A 19,467-nucleotide genomic window follows, 5' to 3' on the forward strand; every position below is an offset into this window, starting at 1 on the left:
CAGGAGTTTGGCCTAGTGGTAGAGTACTTGCCTAGCATGCACGAAGACCAGGGTTCGATTCCTCAGTACCACATACATAGAAAAAGGCTGAAATCAGGATAATGGTTAGGCCTACGGCACAGCTGAATGCCACTGAGGAAACATTTGCTTCTGTGTGTCAGGCACAGGATCCATGCTGAGAAGTTCAAAGTAGATGTGTTGGGCTTTCTGTCTTCCTGGGACTTTTCCTAGGAGGTGTTTTCTGCTTCTTGTGCTTGCTTTTCACTGCTGTGAACACTTTGACCCATGAAGATCACTTCTTCTTTTTTTTTTTTTCATTGCTGAGAACCAAACTCAGGGCTGTGCACTTGTTAGGGCAGGTGCTCTTCCTTTGAGCTAAATCTCCAACCTGGAAGATCATTCCATCGTGGAAATGAAGCAAGCAGATGTTTTTTCCTCTACCACAGAGTAATCACAGGAGGAGAATGACATTAGAAGAGTGAGGGTCATGTATGGGTGATGGAAACAGGTAAATGGGAAGGAACACTTTGCAGTACGGCACATCACAGTAGAGGCTACACCACAGTGGAATCTGGCACAGCAATGCGGAAAAAGCAGAATGTCAGTAGCTATACACAAGAACACGATAAATTGTACAGGATTCTATGCATTCACACACAGTGAGATCAAAGCGGGATATGAACCCAAAGGTGCAATGCTTCTGTGCCTCTGATCACATAAAATAATTATTATCGAGGGCAAAAAAAAAAAAAAAGCCAATAGCTGTGAAGCTGAACCCAAGCTTTACCCTGTCCTTAGAGGGCCCTGGTGGCTTGATTTAAAGTAGAAGAGATTCTCTTATCCAACACAGCTGCTCTTTCCTCTCTTATCCACCCTTGACCACAAAGTGTTTTTATGGGGGAGGGGAGAACTATCTTGCTCCAGGAAGTTCATCTTGGCTGGTTAACCACAGGGGACTGGCAGAGGCTGTAGGTCACAGACCCTTCTCCTCTTAGTCACAGAGCTGGCCCCCCGGAACCAAGAAGGATCGACTCTCTACTCCCTGGTGCACAATGTTTTCCAAAGAAAGCCAATTAGAACTCTTCCCTCTTCCCTGGAATGTCTTTGGAGGGGAAGTGAAGACATCTTGGAAGAGACTTTTCCCCCAGTTGATCAGGATACGTGCATGAAAAAGTTTGTAGGCACCAGTAGCTCATACCTGTAATTCGAGCTTCTCAAGAGGATCTAAGGATTGTGGTTCAAAGCCAGATGGGACAGGAAAATACTCTTATCTCCAAATAACTACACCACCACCACCACCACCACCAACAACAACAATAGTAACAAAAACTCAGAGCTGTGGCTCACGTGGTAGAGTACTAGCCTTGAGCACAAAACCCAGGAACAACACTCAGACTCTGAGTTCAAGCCCCAGGACCTTATCTTTCCCACCTCCTACAAAAAAAAAGATATGTAAGTAGCTGGGAGCTTTGTGGGAACTGGGAGATTGATGAAACCATGGGCAGATGGAACCATATATGTATGTGTGCCTGTGTCCATATACAGGTATATATATGGGAATGTAGCTTAGTAGTAGAATGTTTGCCTAACAGGCACAAAGCCCTGGGTTCAATTCCTCAGCACCACATAAACAGAAAAAGCGGGAAGTGGCTCTATGGCTCAAGCGGTAGAAAACTGGTCTTGAGCAAAAAAGTAGCTCAGGGACAGTGCCCAGGCCCTGAGTTCAAACCCCAGGACAGAAGGAGGGACGGAAGGAAGGAAGGAAGGAAGGAAGGAAGGAAGGAAGGAAGGAAGGAAGGAAGGAAAGGAGGGAGGGAGGGAGGGAGGGAGGAAGAAAAGAGAGGAGAGGGAGAAGGAGGGAGAGGACAAGGAGGAGGGGGAAGGTGAGGAGGGAGGGAGGAGGGGGCGGGGATTGAGAGCCTGCGCTATCGCCCCGCCCCTCCTGGCCTAGGCCCCGCCCCGCGAGGCAGGCTGCAGCGCCCCCTCCAGCCGCCAGGAGGCGCCCGTCGCAGCCGCTCGCAGCTCGCGCGCGCGCGCAGCGGGCCCTCTCTGCCGCCGGTGCGCGGGCCGCCCGCCGCTCCAGCGTTGCTCTCGGGCTCCGGCTGCGTCGGGCGCCGCCGCCGTGTTCTCGTGAGGGGCCTCGCGCCGCCCGGCGCGCGCCGTCCCCCTGCCGCGCGGCGCGGGGTCTCGCGGGCCCCGCTCCCGCCCTCCGCTCGCCTGGCCCGGACCGGAAGCGGCGCCGCACGGCCTGGGCCTGGCGCGGGGGGCGGGCACCGGGGCCCGGTCGGACATGGGCAAGAAGCACAAGAAGCACAAGTCGGACAAACACCTCTACGAGGGTGAGGGGGGGCGCTGCGGCCGGGGCGGCGGGGCCCGGCCTCCCCACGCCGCCCCCGGGCGCTGGAGCAGGCCCCGACCCGCGGAGGGGTGGGGGGGGCGCGGCCCGCCGCCGCCGCGGCGCAGCAGCCGGGCTAGGGCGGCGTTCGAGGCGGCGCCCCGGTGTGGGTGTCGGTGGGAGACCGGGAGGCCGCCCGAGAGGCCCCGGGGGCGTTCGGCCGCGCCCGCAGCCGGGGTGGGCCACGCGTGCCCGGCCAGCCCTCCGCGGACCCCAGCGCGCTCGCGTGTGTTTCAGAGTACGTGGAGAAGCCGCTGAAGCTGGTCCTGAAAGTGGGAGGGAACGAGGTCACCGAGCTCTCCACCGGCAGCTCGGGACACGACTCCAGCCTCTTCGAGGACAGGAACGATCACGACAAGCACAAGGACCGAAAGCGGAAGAAGAGGAAAAAGGGGGAGAAGCAAGCCTCGGGGGAGGAAAAGGGCAGGAAACGGAGGAGAGTCAAGGTAAGGACGGCGGCCTGCCGCACCCCCACGGCCCGGGGGGTGACAGGGAGAGGATGCCACCTCCAGCCGCCAGTCTGGCTTGACAGAACTTCTTGGTGTCCCGGCGGGACACCGAAAAGACGGCCTGCAAAGTCTTAGCTTGGTTCGTGGAGGAGCGGGGCAGGAAAGAAAAGCGAACCACCTGTCACGAAAGGAGCCTGTGAGGGGCTGCTTCAAAGAAGCCTTTTAGTCCAGGAAAGGGTAAGACGTTATGCTCAGGGAAGTCTCGCTGTTGGTTTGTAAAAATCGGTGCAAAAAGTGATTTGGATCTACGATGGTTTTCACATATTGTGAAATATTACAGTGCCAAATCTATAATGAATCGTTGTTGATGCTCAGATCTCAGCCTCCCGAGTCGCTAGGATTATAAGCATGAAACACTTGTGCGCCTTTCTGATATCTGAGCTGATTCGTGGTAGTGCTTGACTAGAAAGGTTGAGGCAGAACCATAGCTGCACATTGCAGCCCAGTTTAAAAAGAAAAAGGTTGAGTCAACTAAAGAGATAAATGTGGCTGGGTGCCAGGAGCTCACGCCTGTAATCCTAGTTACTCAGGAGGCTGAGATCTGAGGATGAGAGTTTAAAGCCAGCCTGGACACAAAAAAGTCCCACAGACTCTTTGTCTCCAGTTAACCACCAGAAAACTGGAAATGGTGCTGTGGTTCAGGGGTAGAGAGAGCACTTAACTTAGCCTTGAGCTGAAGAGCTCAAGCCCAGAGTTCAAGCCCCATGAACCCACCAAAAAGAGGAGGGAGGGAGAAAGGGAGAGAGAGAATATGTGATTAGAGTTGTAATAACAATAACATCAAACATAAAAATTAAAACCCACTTGGGGCAGGGAGCATGACATAGTGGTAGAGTGCTCACTCCTCGGTACCACATACACAGAAAAAGCCAGAAGTGGTGCTGTGGCTCAAGTGGCAGAGCACTAGTCTCGAACAGAAAGTGTCCAAGGACAGTGCCCAGGCCCTGAGTTCAAGCCCCAGGACTGGCAAAAAAATAAAAATAAAAAAACCACATATATTTAGTAGGAAAGAATTAGTAGCTAATGGTTGATTTGTAAGCTAGACAAAATAATAACTCTGATAACTTTCTAAGGATGATCCCATTCCTGTCTGGAATTGTCCTACAAATTTTAACCTTGTGCTGAATAACTAAAGTCAGTTATTGTATCTTGAAAGTAAATGCCCCACTGTTGAGCTTTTTTTTTTTGGGGGGGGGGTTAGTCATGGGGCTTGAACTTTGAGCCTGGGCGCTGTCCCTGAGCTCTTCAGCTCAAGGCTAGTACTGTACCACTTGAGCCACAGCACCACTTCCAGTTTTTTGACGGTTAATTGGAGATAGGAATTGCAGACTTTCATGCCCAGGCTGACTTTGATCCTCAGATTCCCAACCTCCTGAGTAAGATTACAGGGGTGAGCCACCAGCACCAGCATGTGGGGGCTTTTTTTCTGTGCCAGTCCTGAGATTTGAACTCCAGACCTGGCACTGCCCTTGGACTTTTGTGCTCAGCCTAGTGCTCTGCCACCTGAGCCATAGCTCCACTTCCAGCTTTTTGGTGTTTAATTGGAGGTAAGAGTTTTACAGGCTTTCCTGCCTGGGCTAATTTCAAACCATGATCCTCAGATGTAATCTCCTAGAATATGAGCTACTAGTGCCTGCCCTTGCTAATTATTTTTGGTGATGGAGACTAGCAAACATTTCTGCCTAGACTGGCCTAGGTAGAAATCTTAACTTATCAGCCTCCTGCGTAGCTACGATTCCAGGCATGAGCCACGATCTCCTGGCTATGAATGTAGCTTTTAAAAAGATGAGTACTACAGGACTTTATACACATCTACTCCGCTATGGAGTTTTACATTCTAAAGTTTTTTTTTTCCTTTGGATACATTTCTAAATGTAGCTTGCATTGCTGCTTAATGACTGTTTTTAACAGTTTACATCTGTTGCTGACATTGTGATTCAAGAGATGAGAAATTATTGGGTATTTTTAGTATTATTATAAAGGTGATGTACAGAGGGCTTAAAGTGCTGCTTTTACACTGTTCACACCCTACTGCAGTATAGGTGTATCATAATTACTGGTTAAATAATATTCATTGATTCTTTTTTTGTCTTTGTGCTGGTATTGAGGCTAACACAAGGCTTCAGACTCTCGCTTCACTTTTTCCACACAAGGCTGGTACTCTACTACTTCAGCTATATCTCCTCTTCTGGCTTTTCACTACTTAATTGGAGTTGAAAGTCTTTCAGGTTCACCTACCCAGGCTGGCTTTGATCCTTGGTTTCATGGGTAGCTAGGATTATAGGCATGAGCCACGTGTGCCTGGCCTAGCAACTTTTTTTTTTCTTGACATATTATCTGTTATAACATCCTTTATTTAATAATACTTTGTATTGTCCTAAGTAGTCCTTCAGTGAGTTTCACTGCACACTTCTACATACTTTCATGAGAATATCTTCAGGAGACACAACAGTCTTGTTCCACCCACTGCCCTTCCCTAACCTCATTTCTAAGTATCAAGAGCCACCTGTATATCTGGATGCCATTGTGTACTAAGATGTATTTGCATCCATCAGTTTATCTGGCCATCCTGTTGAACAGATTAGGACAAATAGCTGGATAAGTTTTCATTTTAACCTTTTGAGAAGTAAGTTTACATACAGTTCTACTTTCCAAGGATACAGAACTAGAAACCATAAAACTCAGGGCCTGGGCACTGTCCTTGGACATGTTTTGCTCAAGGCTAGCACTCTGCCACTTGAGCTACAGCACCATTTCTGGCTTTTTCTGTATATGTGGTTTTGGGGAATTGAACCCAGGGCTTCGTGCATGCTAGGCAAGCACGTTACTACTAGGCCATGCACCAGGCCTGGGTCTTTTTTTTTTTTTTTTCCCAAGCCAGTCTGGGCATGGGGAGGTCGTTCTTTTTGCTAGCATTATTTAGGGAGGGCGTCTTCAGGTGCCTCTATGAGCCATGTTCTGCATTTCTGAGTTTTAGGACTCACTGGTCTTCTGAGAAAATTTAGCTGTGTGACACCTGTGGAGCTGGAGTGGAGGTGGCTGTGCTCTCGGTTCCATGTAGCAGGGGCCAGGAAGGCATCAGGAGAAGACAAAGAAGATAGTTCCAAACTTAGAATTTTTTTCCTGCTTGTATGTTACCTAAAATTTAATAGCATGGCCACACTACTAAGCACCCTCATGCCAGCTCAGCTGGTACTCTGCCACTTTGATCACACTCCCAGCCCTGCTTTTTCCTGTTTATTTTAGACATGGAGTGTCTCTGACATTTCTGTTGCTGACTTTGAACCTTGATCCTCTAAATTTCTGCCTCTTAAGTACCTAGGATACACATGTGAGCCACTGGCACCCCAGCAAATTATTTTTATTTTTATTTAATTTTATTTTTTGGTGAGTCATGGGGCTTGGACTCAGCCTGGGCACTGTCCCTGAGCTCTTCAGCTCAAGGCTACTGCCTCTACCCTTGAGCCAAGCCCCACTTCCTGTTTTCTAGAGATTAATTGGAGATAAGTTTCAGGTCCTTTTTGTGCCGGGGCTGGCTTTGAACCTTGATCCTCAGATCTCAGCCTCCCAAGTAGCTAGGATGATAAGCGTGCGCCATTACTCCCACAAGTTATTGTATTTTGATTGAGGAAAGTGAATGGATGTATTGTACTCTGTTAAAATCATAAATCTGTTAGTTACTTAGGAAAATAAAAGTTTGGAGAAAGCATATAATCTACCACAAAATGCTTAGCTACTTTTTGGTGGTGATTTTATTGGTTGTAGGGCTTGAACTCGGGGCATGAGTACACTCTGAGCTCTTTGCTCAAGGCTAGCACTCTACCATATTGAGCCAGCTTTTGAGTCATTAATTGGAGATAAAGAGTCTCAGGAGGACTTTTCTGCCCAGCTGGCTTTAAACTATGATTCTTAGATCTTAGCCTCCTGAATAGTTAGGATTACAGGCATGAGCCACCAACTTGCGGTTTAACTTTTGTTTTTAGATGTTATTAAGGTGTTATACAGAAGGGCTGCCATTCATAAATCAGGTAACAAATGCAATTTTTTTTTTTTGCCAGTCCTGGGCTTGGGCTCAGGGCCTGAGCACTGTCCCTGGATTTTCTCAAGGCTAGAGCTCTACCACTTGAGCCTCAGCACCACTTCTGGCTTTTTGCTATGTATGTGGTACCGAGGAATCGAACCTGGGTCTTCATGCATGCTAGGCAGGCACTCTACCACTAGGCCAAACTCCCGGCCCACAAATGCAATTTTTTATGGACAATGTCACCGCTTCCTTTGCCTTCCCCCCCAGTTTTCTCCTAAAATGCTTAACTTTTTAAAGATGTCTTAACTGATTTTCTTTGCTTACCTTAAAATGTCAGACTATACTTTTTTTTTTAATTTTTTTTAACTTTGCCTTTCTTTTTTTTTTTTATTGTAATTAGTAAAAGGGTTACATGATATTTGCCAGATAGAAGGTGCATTAATTCACATACATTGATACCCTTTCACATGTCTTGGTACCCATTACCCTCCCCCCAGACTATACTTTTTATCTGACTTATGTAACTTTAACTCCTCTGTACATCACCTTTATAATAACAAAAAAAAATTTTTTTTCAGTCAGACTAGTTTTAAAATGCTCTACAGGTAAGATGAATAGTAAAAACTCTATAGTGAATAATACTTAATTCTAATCATAGCATACAGGACACAGAATGATTTGAGGGTGTAGTTCAGTGGTAGAGCACTTGCTTAGCATGCGTAACATGCTGAGTTCAATCATCAACAATGGAAAAAAAAAAAACTTTCTCTTGATTTAACCCGATCGTAAAATAGATACCATCCATATGAAAGTATGGTGATTTTCCCCTCCTCCTTAAATTTTTGGATGCATAACAGCTAGCAAAAAAAAAAAAAAAGTTACACGCTAAGCTGGCTGCTGGTAGCTCACCCCTGTAGTCCTAGCTACTCAGAAGACTAAGATTTGGAAGATCACACTTCAAAGCTACTTTGGGCAGAAAACTTGGCGATAAAATGCAAGGCTAGAGATGTGGCTCAGATCTTAAAGTACCAGTTCAAAACCCTAGTACAACCAAAAAGAAAAGTTTCCAGCTGGCCACCAATGGTTCACACCCATAATCCTAACTACTCGGGAGGCTGAGATCTGAGGATCGCAATTCAAAGCCAGCCCAGGCAGTAAAGTCCATGTGAATTTTATCTCCATTTAGCCACCGGAAAACCAGAAGTGGTGCTGTGGCTCGGTGGTAGAGTGCTACGCTGGAGCTGAAGAGCTTAGGGGCAACACCCAGGCCCAGAGTACAAGCCCCACGACTGATCAAAAGAGAGAGAAAATAAGTTGATGAAAAGATACTACGCAGTTCAATCTGGCCTTGAGCTCAAGATGCTCCTACCTTTATCTCCCGAGTTCCAGGTTACAGTCATGTATCATCATGCCTAGTTTATTTTTCAGCTTTCCCATTTCATGACTCTGTGACTCCTCCATTGACCCTGAGATAAATAGCAGTTCACATTTACATCTGGGTATTAGCAGTGATGAAGTGGGCCGGTGAAAATAAGTGCATTGTTTTAAGCCTGCACTGTTTTAAATTTGAAGTGAGGCCGTTAAGCCACACATCAGCAATTTACCAGTGTTGCTTGACTTTGTGAAAGTTTGCTGGTACTAGTTCTTTTCATCTGGGGTAGGGAACACAGCCTCTAAAGCTGCCCTTGGTTCACGTTTTATATTTAATGTGAAGGAAGAATCTGTGTCTCTCTATTCTATAGAACAGATGTTTTAAACCTATCAACTTACAAGATTCATGCCAAGTTTTTCAAAGTCAAGCATGGCTTCCCAAAATGTAAAATGGAAACTATCCAGCTACTTGCCCTCCTCTGTTCAACATTATGGCCAGAAAAACTGGTATCCAAATGCATCTTAATGCACAATGGCATCAAGATATACAAAAAGAGCAATGGTTAGAACAAGACTGGAAGTGTCTCCTAAGATATTCTCATGAAAGTATACAAAAGTGTGCACAGTGAAGCTTCACTTGAAGGACTTCATAGGACAATACACAATATTCAGTAAGGTTTTATATATTTATATACATGTATATGTACACACATATGCATATATACATATATTTATGTATATATATATATATATGAAATACCTAATATTGTATATACTATGATAAAAAGACACCAGTTCACCTGATTAATGGCATTTAGGACTAAGTGTTCCATGAGTATAGTTAAGAATTTTTTTTGAATGAAGCCAGTTGTGTTCTTTGTTCGGCGAATATAGAGTATCAGGGATTCTCTAAGAGTGATCCCTGTGTCAGCAACACTGCCTGAACTAGAAGTTGAGGTTCCAGCACCACACACACAAAATAATATATGCTTACATATTTTCAACAAATAATTCTGCAACCTTCTTCTTTAGAAATTGTTTATAAATATTATCCATATTGACAATAAGATTTTTAGATCATTTATTTTACCCATTTTGTAAAGATGCCATAATTTATAAGTTCATTTTCCATTAAGTAGTATGTGCTTGGTTCTAATTCTTTTACTCTTTTAAGTAGTACCATATTAATAGTCTTGTTTCCCTGTGTATTATGAAAGGAAGTTTCTCTAGAGTGTTGCTAAAATTTATTCTTTATTCCTGCTTGCTGGGCAGATACTTTTTCATTTTAGCTACACCATTGGTCCTGAGATTTATTCTTTTGTGTCTTGTTTAAGGAAAAATTCTCCTACTCTTGAGTATTTACTCTTGAATATTTACTCGAGTAAATATTGACTCAAGTAAATATTCTTTTTTTGTTTTAATCTTTTTTTTATTTTTTCGTGTTCAATCATGGGGCTTGAACTCTGGGCTTAGGTGCTGTCCCCGAGCTCTTTAACTCAAGGCCACTGCTCTACCACTTGAGCCAGAGTACCACTCCCATCTTCTGGTGGTTAATTAGAGTCTCACAGATTTTCGGACTTTCATGCCTAGGCTGTCTTTGAACTGCGATCCTCAGATCTCAGCCTCCTGGGTAGTTAGGATTACAGATGTGAGCCACCAGCACCTGGCTATTCTTTTATTTGGAGATCCAAGGCTTTGCTTTTATATATTTCCTTTTACATTTGAGTGTGGAGTTTATTTTTACAATTGTGTTGAGTAGAGATAAAATTTTCTTTTTTCATGTAAATAAGCAGTTGTTATGGAACTACCCATTTTTCGTTGATTTATAATATCCCCTTTATGATATACCAAGATTTTCCTATGTGTGGGTCTGTTTCTGGGCTTCCTAATATGTTCTCTTGGTTTGTCTGCTCCTATGTCCAGGCCATACTAACTTGGTTACCACCACTTTTTACTAATATTTGCGGTCTGGCAAGGCATGCTATCATTATTAGGTTTTGTTGTTTTTTTTTGGGGGGGGGGGTGGTCAGTGAACCTAGTCAGAGCTTTGTGCATGTTAGGCAAATATTCTACAACTGAACTACATTCCTAAATCCAGATGCTCTTTTTAAAAACTATTCTAACTCTTCTTAATTTCTTCTTCAGTAAACTACACATTAGCTTATCAACTGGCATGATAAAACTTGTTTCCGAATTTTCATTAGTATTACATTGAGTTTGGTTACTTTGGAGAAACTGATTTTCTCTTCCTGCGTATGGTATAGCTCCTTTATTCAGTTCTTCTATGGCCTCCAACAATGTTTTATCATTTTTACCAAAAGTTTGTGAGAATCTTTTATTAGATGTATTCTGAGGAATGTTATATTGCTTTTGTAAGTATTTTTCTGATGTGTTGTGGCATAAAGAAGCACTTTTTTTTATTAAAAAGGCATTTTATTATAAATACATTTGTGTTACCATGAAACTTTGAAAAACAAAAGAACTTCACTGAGACAAGGATCACACGGCAGGAACTGTAGACCCCAGGTTGAAAACTTGAACCAAAGTAGCTAAAGAAATAGCCAAAACTAAGTTAGAATAAACTCTTTAGGGGCCGAGAGTTTGGCCTGGTGGTAGAGTGCTTGCCTAGCATGCACGAAGACCCGGGTTTGATCCTTGGTACCCCCACATACATAGCAAAAAGCCGGAAGTGGTGCTGAGGCTCAAGTGGTAGAGTGCTAGCCTTGAGAAAGTCCAAGGACAGTGCTCAGGCCCTGAGCTCAAGCCCAGGACCGGGGGGGGGGGGGGGGGGGAAAAAAAAGAATAAACTCTTTAGGTATTAGAGCCTCTCTAATGAGGTATCGTTTACTGCAAAGAAAAATATAATAATTGCTATCCTTTTGCCATAAGTTATGCTTAACTAGGTGGCTGTACAGCTGGTATGAGGAAGAGATAGGAACTTACAGTTCAGTTTTATGCAGCCTTCCCCAAGGCAGGCTTTCCAAAGCACTTTTCTTTTACAACATGTTATTCTCTCTTTTTCCAGTAGATGGCAGTAAAATGCATTAAAAATTTCCCCATTTTTAGGATCATTGCTTTTCAGTGATCTTCTTTCCAACTAAAATGAAGCTGGGTACCAGTATCACACACCACCCTGGAATCCTAGCTACTCAGGTGGCTGAGATCTGAGAATCCATGTTTGAAGCCGACTTGGGCAGGAAAATCTTTGAGATTCTTATCTCCAATTAACCACGGAAAAGCAAGAAGTAGAGCTGTTGGTCATGTTTAAGAGTGCAAGGCTCAAGAGCCGGGAGTTTGGCCTAGTGGTAGAGTGCTTGCCTAGCATGCACGAAGACCTGGGTTCAATTCCTCGGTACCACAGACATTGAAAAAAGCTGGAAGTGGTGCTGAGGCTTAGTAGTAGAGTGCTAAGCCTTGAGAAAGTCCAAGGACAGTGCTCAGGCCCTGAGCCCAAGCCTAGGACTGGCAAAAAAAAAAAAAAAAAGAGTGCAAGGCTCAGCCTTATCACCAGTTAACTACTCAAAACCATAAACAGTGCTATGGCCCTAAGTGGTAGAGTACTAGCCTTGAGCAAAAGAGCCCAGGGACAGCACCTATGGCCTGAGTACAAGTGTACCAAACACAAACTAACATGACTTACATATTTAAAGGTATTGATTCCAAAGTATTTCTTCTTTTTGAGGAACCGAACCCTGGTGTTTGTGCATGCTAGGCAAGTACTCTACTACTAGGCCAAACTCCTGGCCTGATTCCAAAATATTTCTAAATTTTCTTCCTTTGTTCCATTTAGGAAGACAAAAGGAAGCGAGATCGAGAGCGTGTGGAGAATGAGGGAGAACAAGACCTCCAGTGTCACACCCCTATAAGATTAGACTTACCACCTGAGAAGCCTTTTACAAGCTCACTCGCCAAACAAGAAGGTTGGAATTCACTGAGTTATCTGTCCTAAGGGAGGAAGCCTTATAGCTAAGGAAAATGACTCCTTCTGTTTCTATGTCAAAGACTTGGTGAAGGAAACTTTAAAATTTTCTTGTTTCTGCATAAGAACTTTAAATTAGCTTTAAGTTTGAATTGAACCCATTTTTTCACATGTTTTTTTAAAACATAGAATTTTTTTTTTTTTTTGCCAGTCCTGGAGCTTGAACTCAGGACCAGGGCACTGTCCTTGGACACTTTTTGCTCATGGCTAGCATTCTGCCACTTGAGCAACAGTGCCACTTCTAGCTTTTTCTGTGTATGTGGTACTGAGGACTCTAACCAAGGGCTTCATGCATGCTAGGTGAGCACTCAACTGCTAGGCTATGCTCCCAGCCCCAAAACAAATAGAGATACTTATAGAAAGCAAGTTAAAGAGGCTACTACTGCTGTAATATCCCTTTTTAATATTTTTTTGTCTGTTTGCTTTAGAGGTAGAACAGACACCTCTTCAAGAAGCTTTGAATCAACTAATGAGACAATTGCAAAGGTAACTGTCTTTCCAACATTTCTTATAATAAGATTTAAGGGGGAAGCATCCAGATGCTTCATTTGTGATTACTGAAGGCCATGTTTTGTGGCCTAAATCCAAACATACTTGGTTTCAATGAGGTTGGTAAATATTTGGCCAGGCCATAGTAATACTCCAAGAGACTAATTTTTTTTATATATTTTTATTGTAATTAATAGAACGGTTACATTATATTCACCAGATAGAAGGTGCATTATTTCACATACATTGATACCCTTTCTCATGTCTTGGTCTCCATTTCCCTCCCCCCATCCCCGCCCCTCATCTTGTTTTCCTCCCTTCCCTATCAGACTTCAAATAACCAAATACGCATATATACAATATATCAGATAACCAGGTGAAATACTGTAACAATATGAGATAACCAAGGGAAAGCAAAAGAGATGAGAGATAACATAGTATTTTAAGGACAACAATCACTCATTATATGGCTTTTGTTTCTATATCCTGGAGATGCTTTCATTTAGCGTCATACTATATAGCCTTATATATCTAGATTTTGCTCTATTGTAAATCTCTGCTAGGAGAGCCCAAGGTTTTTACTGATTATGACAAATGAGGGAAACCATTGAGCCTATGTTCGAGTCTGGCTTATTTCACTTAATATGATTTTTTTCTAAGTCTTTCCATTTCCTTACAAATGGGGGATGTCGTTCTTTCTTGACAGCAGCATAGAATTCCATTGTGTATAAATACCACATCTTGTTGATCCACTCATCAACTGAGGGGCATCTGGGTTGATTCCATATCTTTGCTATGGTAAATAGTGCTGCAGTGAACATTTGTGCTAGTGGATTTAGTATGTCCTCCAAGAGACTAACTTTTAGATATTCTTATTTGGTTTATTTTTACCCACAGCTTAAAGGGTTATACAATGGCAAATTTCTCTTTTTCTAGTATAATTTCTAATATTAAAACTTGAAACCAGGACTGGAACTTGAACTTGGGACCTAGGCACTACCAAGACTAGGGCTCTACCATTTGAGCCACAGCTCTACTTCCAGGCTGCCTTCTTTACTTCTTTCTTCCTTTTTTTTCTTTATTTTCTTTCCTTCTTTTCATGAGAAGGAGTGACAAGTCTCATAGACTTTCCTACTCTTCCTGGCTTCAAACCACAATCCTCAGATTTCAGCCTCCTAAGTAGCCAGGATTGCAGGTGTAAGCCACCAGTACCTGGCATTATGGATAAAAAGCCTCTGTATAGTCTGTAGTCAACCCAACTTTGTATTAAAGTCAGTAGTTGTTGGCTTCTTTTTTGGTGTTGAACAGTTGAGAAAATGATAGCTCTAGGCTTTTCACTTAAGTATTCATTAGTTGTCCCAAAGAAATAAAGTATTTAATGTGGATGGTAAATATTTGACCTGGTATGACTATAAAATGTTCCAGCTTCCTTTTATAAACCAATGTATAGGTTAATAATGTCACCCTAAAAGAAATCTACGTAAGGAAGTATTCAAAAGTCCAAAGATATTAACATTGCTCAGGACATTTTGGGAGGTAAAACCCAGAACCAGAACCACATTTTTTTTTTCTAATTAGCCTTAGTGATTGGATGATTCTTTACCATCCAGAGACAACACTGGGCTTGATTCTTTAAAAATGTACTTAACCAAGCCTTGTAATTCCATTTTTTGTGGAATGGAACTTTAAATGACTGGGTTTAGAGTATGTAATTTGCTCTGATTGCTTTGAAGGACCATCTGTAGACAAGGTGGTTGATATTCATAGTAAGTATATGAACCACACCAATTTCCATATATTTTTTCATATTGTCCTTTACTTTTGCGGTTTTAGATACCTTTTGGTGAAAAGTAATGGCAGTTATGCATACCTGAATTCAGACTTCAACTTTCAGATTTATAATTGCAAATGTGATTTTTCTTTTGGAGCCTCATTATTTTCATGTTAGTGAGGCTGCCATTACCTTTATAGCCTTTGTGCAAATTAGATATAAAATACCTCACTTATTACTGAACCTGGCAGCATGCAGAATACATTTTATAACATTGTCATTGGATTTTTCAGAAACATTTTTGCTGTTACTTGGAATAAGAAATTGGTATGCCAAATTGTCCAAGTAAGGAAAAAAAAATCTAGTGACTTAAACATGTAGAGCACTGTCAGTACTAGAAATACCAATGCCAAGTACGCCAGCTTCAGTGTTGGTACTTGATCATGGAAATACCATTGCCTTAAACCTACCTTCCTTTAATATACTGTCTTACGGGGCCAGGGTAAATTTTCTCTCTTCCACCCTCAACAGAATTTTTTTCTAGTTCTGATTTTAGCCAAAGTTGAAAACCTATGATAGAAAGCACTATTTTCAAATTAGGGGTATTTTTTTAGTTCCCCTGCATAAACAATACAAATTATATGCATTGTCAGATGCTATAATCCTAGCTACTTGTAGGAGGCTGAGATCTGAGGTTCATGGTTCAAAGCCAGCCCCAGCACTGAAGTCTGTGTGACTCTTATCTCCAATTAACCACCAGAAAACCAGAAGTGGCCCTGAAGCTCAAAGTGGCTGAGCACTAGTCTTGAGCTGAAGAACTCAGGAACAGCACCCAGGCCTAGACTTCAAGCCCCACGACCAATAAAAAACAACTGCTAGTGTGTACAATGGAGATAGTGTGCACATTACAAAGAAAAAGATTGTGTCATATGCAGGGAAATGGATGGACCTTAATAAGATCTTATTAAGCAAGGCAAGCCAAGCTCAGAGAGACCAAAACAGTGCTTGTTTTCCTTCATTTATGAAAGTAGACGTAAAATGCACTAGGGCATGGTAAATTATACAGGACTCGAGCATTCACACACACACAGTGAGACTAAAGGAAGATACCCTTAGGGGAAGAACCTAAAGGCAACTTGTCAAATTCTACTTATTTAAACTAGGATAGGTTTTTGCTGCTGTTATTTCTTGGATTTTTTTTTGTTTCATCTTGGTTCTTTCTTGCTGTCTTGAGGGAGATAGTGAGGCAGGTGGCACAGAAATGGAAAGAAGAAAGGATGAACAAATAGCATGGTACTTAATAGATACTGTGTGGAAAATGACTTATGTGACTTGTAGGCAGGGACAAAGGGGAAACTAGGGAAAAGCAAAGGAAGCAATGACATTGTCCAAAAAAATGTACTCAACTGACTTAAGAAATGGTAACTCCTCTGTATAACACCTTAATTATAATAAAAATATTTATTTTAAAAAGAAATCAGTTGTTAATCAAAAATAATAATATGAGGGTCGGGAGTTTGGCCTAGTGGTAGAGTGCTTGCCTAGCATGCACAAAGGTTTGATTCCTCAGTATCACATATATAGAAAAGCCAGAACTGGGGCTGTGGCTCAAGTGAAAGAGCATTAACATTAACGAAAGCCCAAGGACAGTGCTCAGGCCCCGAGTTCATTCCCCAGGATTGGCCAAAAAAATAAAGTGATATGTTTATATGACATGATTTACTTTAATAATATGAATTGATCCTAAGGAACTAATGAACTAATCTAGACAATGATGTGTGTAGGATTTTATAATGGTATTATTTATACTAAGGAAAAACTAGATTCTAAGAAACTAACCACAGAAAAACAGTTAACTACATTCCACAAGGTAGAAGGTAGAAAATGAAGTTTGTAGGCCTGGAGTTTGACCTAGTGGTAGAGTGCTTGCCTAGCATGCTTGATTCCTTGGTACCACATATATAGAAAAAAAGCCAGAGGTGTTCCTGAGGCTCAAGTGGTAGAGCTCTAGTCTTGAGAAAGTCCAAGGACAGTACTCAGACCCTGAGCTCAAGCCCAGGACTGGAAAAAAAAAAAGTTTCCTCCTTTTTCATGTTTTATGTCTAGGAACTTTTAAAACAACATAACTTAATTGTTTTTTAAAAATGCCCCAAATCACATCCAGTTCAGTGAAAAAGGGGTATTTAGATAAAGAAAACTTAAGTTTCCAAGCTTTTGGGAAACATTAAAAAAATCTTTATGCTCATGTTAGAAATACCACATTTGATTTATAAAATAGAAAACTTATATGCATATTTAATTATCAAGCAACTTCTAGGAAGAATTTATCCGCACCCTAACCCCAGATGGCTAGCCTACTGTGGTAGCCAAGCGTTCTACGCCAGGACTACAACCTTCGTCCCTGAAAAGGAAGTTTTCATTATAAATGTTTAAGTTGACCTTAAAACTAAGTTTTTTTTTTCCCCTTGGCATTTTACAAAACAAAAGAGATTATAAATATATAATTTAGTCTTCTGGATTCCTTGCTAACTGACACTTGGAGAACAGTCATTCTTCTGCAAGTATCAGAATCAGTGGGAGGGATCGCTTATCATCACAGTAGCAGTGGCAGTGGCAGAGTTTCTCTCATTCAATAGATCTGAGGCCAAATAATCTGCTTTTCTACCAAGATCTGTAGTGATACTTATGGGATTGGAGGCATGGCTAAATGATAGAGCACCAGCTATGGTCAATTAAGGTAAGCAAGAGTGCTAGGCCATGAATTCAAGTCCCAGATACGAGGGGAAAATAATATGGACCAATGATACTGATAATGCTGATTACCTGGGAAGCAACATCCTAGACTGTAAGTTCCATGCAAGTGTGAGATTATTGTACCCTCTCCAGTATAGAGCTCAAGAAACTTTGGTAGAGAAGTGAATAATTGCTTAAAGAAATAAAGGAAAGATTAAATGCAAAATTCCCATATGGTACTGCTGGGAGACAAACACTACTATTGTGATTTCAACTTTAGCTTTGAATGAATGGAAATCAAACAGTATGTATGAAGACTTTAATATGCAGTGCTTACAAGATCAATAGGAAAATGGATCTCGTAACAAAAGAGAATAAAATAGTACTATTGAAAAAAAATGAAGTTTCTAAGCTGGGCACAGTGTCTCACACCTGTAATCCTAGCTACTCAGGAGGCTGAGATCTAAGGATCAAGGTTCAAAGCCAGCCCAGGCACTACAAAGTTCGTGAGGCTCTAATCTCTAATTTATCACCAGAAAACTAGAAGTGGCACTGTGGTTCAAGGGGTAGGGTGGTAGCCTTGAGCTGAAGAGCTCAGGAACAGCACCCTGCCCCTAGAGTTCAATTCCCATGACCGTCTCCTCCCACCCCCCACCCCGGACCAAAAAAAAAAGATGTTTCTATAATTTGTAATAAAATGTTCTTAAGATAATATTATATATAAAAACAAGATACAAATCTATGTAAATAGTATCTTAAATAATTTTAAATTTCCTGAATAAAGGTGTTTCAGTTTTATTAGGGAAAAAAAAATAGTGGAAAACATCTTCATCTTGTTATCAGTAACCAGCCTTGACAATTTATTTTCTTAATTTTTTTTTTTAGTGAAATGCATGTTAACAGGGCTGGGAGTTTGGCCTAATGATAGAACTCTTGCCTAGCATTCATGAAGACCTGGGTTCGATTCCTCAGCACCACGTACATAGAAAAAAGCTGTAGTGGTGCTGTGGTTCGAGTGGCAGAGCTCTAGCCCTGTGAAAGCCCAAGGCTAGTGCTCAGGCCCTGAGATAAAGCCCCAGGACTGGCAAAAAAAAGGGCGGGGGAAGGGGGTAGATGTTATCATAGTACAAATTCCAATAGTACAAAATTCCATAGTACAAAAACCAATAGTTTTTAGTGGAAATAAACCACAACTTTGTCTTCTGAATCTTCACAGAAAAGACCCAAGTGCTTTCTTTTCATTTCCTGTGACTGATTTTATTGCTCCTGGATACTCCATGATTATTAAACATCCAATGGATTTTAGTACCATGAAAGAAAAGATCAAGAACAATGACTACCAATCCATAGAAGAACTAAAGGTAATTACTATTTGTTTACTAGAATGAACTATAAACTGACTAACCTATATCTTTGTTAAAATGAGTCATTCTTGAATCCTATATATACAAAATCTTGTTAGAAATCTATTTAATGCTCTGACACTTTTTAATTGCCCTTTTACAAAGAGTTATATTTTAGGGTCCAAAATATTTAATTTTATCCTCTAAAACGCTTTTTTGGGGGGTCGGTCATGGGGCCTGGGTGCTGTTTCTGAGCTCTTCACCTCAGGGGCACTTTTCTACCAGTTGAACCACAATGCCATTTCTAGTTTTCTGGTGGTTAATTGGAGATGAGAGTTTCATGAACTTTCGTGCCCAGGCTGGCTTTGAACCTTGATCCTCAGATCTCAGCCTCCTGAGTAGCTAGGATTACGGGCATGAGCCACCAGCAACCGGCTTAAATGCTTACGCTTTTTTTTTTTTTTAAGATGTTTTTAATACTGTTTTTTTATATCATTTCAAGTGTCATGTTTAACAAGCAAGTATTGAAGAAGGGAATCTCTATATGCTACTTAAAAGGCTTTTTAAAGGGCCGGAAGTTTGGCCTAATGGTAGAGTGCTTGCCTAGCATGTACAAAGACCTGGGTTCGATTCCTCTGTACCACATACATAGCAAAAAGCCAGAAGTGGTGCTATGGCTCAAGTGGTAGATTCCTAGCCTTGAGAAAAATCCAAGGACAGTGCTCAGGCCCTGAGCCCCAGCCCAGGACTGGCAAAAAAAAAAAAAAAAAAAAAAAAAAGGCTTTTTAAAATGTGAGCTCTGAAAGCAAATCAGACAAATCTTTTTATTCTACTTCTATTTATTTTAAAATTT

General features: G+C 41.8%; 1 protein-coding gene across 1 annotated transcript in view; it reads left to right on the plus strand.

Moving 5' to 3' along the window:
- Positions 1-2,097: 2,097 nt before the first annotated feature.
- Positions 2,098-19,467, plus strand: part of Brd7 (bromodomain containing 7) — a 41,627-nt gene continuing 24,257 nt past the window's right edge. The window contains exons 1-5 of the mRNA XM_090357665.1: positions 2,098-2,339; positions 2,633-2,841; positions 12,090-12,219; positions 12,707-12,764; positions 18,488-18,632. Coding sequence (XP_090213791.1) covers positions 2,291-2,339; positions 2,633-2,841; positions 12,090-12,219; positions 12,707-12,764; positions 18,488-18,632 — 591 coding nt within the window. The 5' untranslated portion in view covers positions 2,098-2,290. The remainder of the gene's footprint in view (positions 2,340-2,632; positions 2,842-12,089; positions 12,220-12,706; positions 12,765-18,487; positions 18,633-19,467) is intronic.

The sequence above is a fragment of the Megascapheus bottae genome, chromosome 24 (assembly GCF_031878675.1).
Source record: "Megascapheus bottae isolate mThoBot1 chromosome 24, mThoBot2.hap1, whole genome shotgun sequence".
Classification (NCBI taxonomy): Eukaryota; Metazoa; Chordata; class Mammalia; order Rodentia; family Geomyidae; genus Megascapheus; species Megascapheus bottae.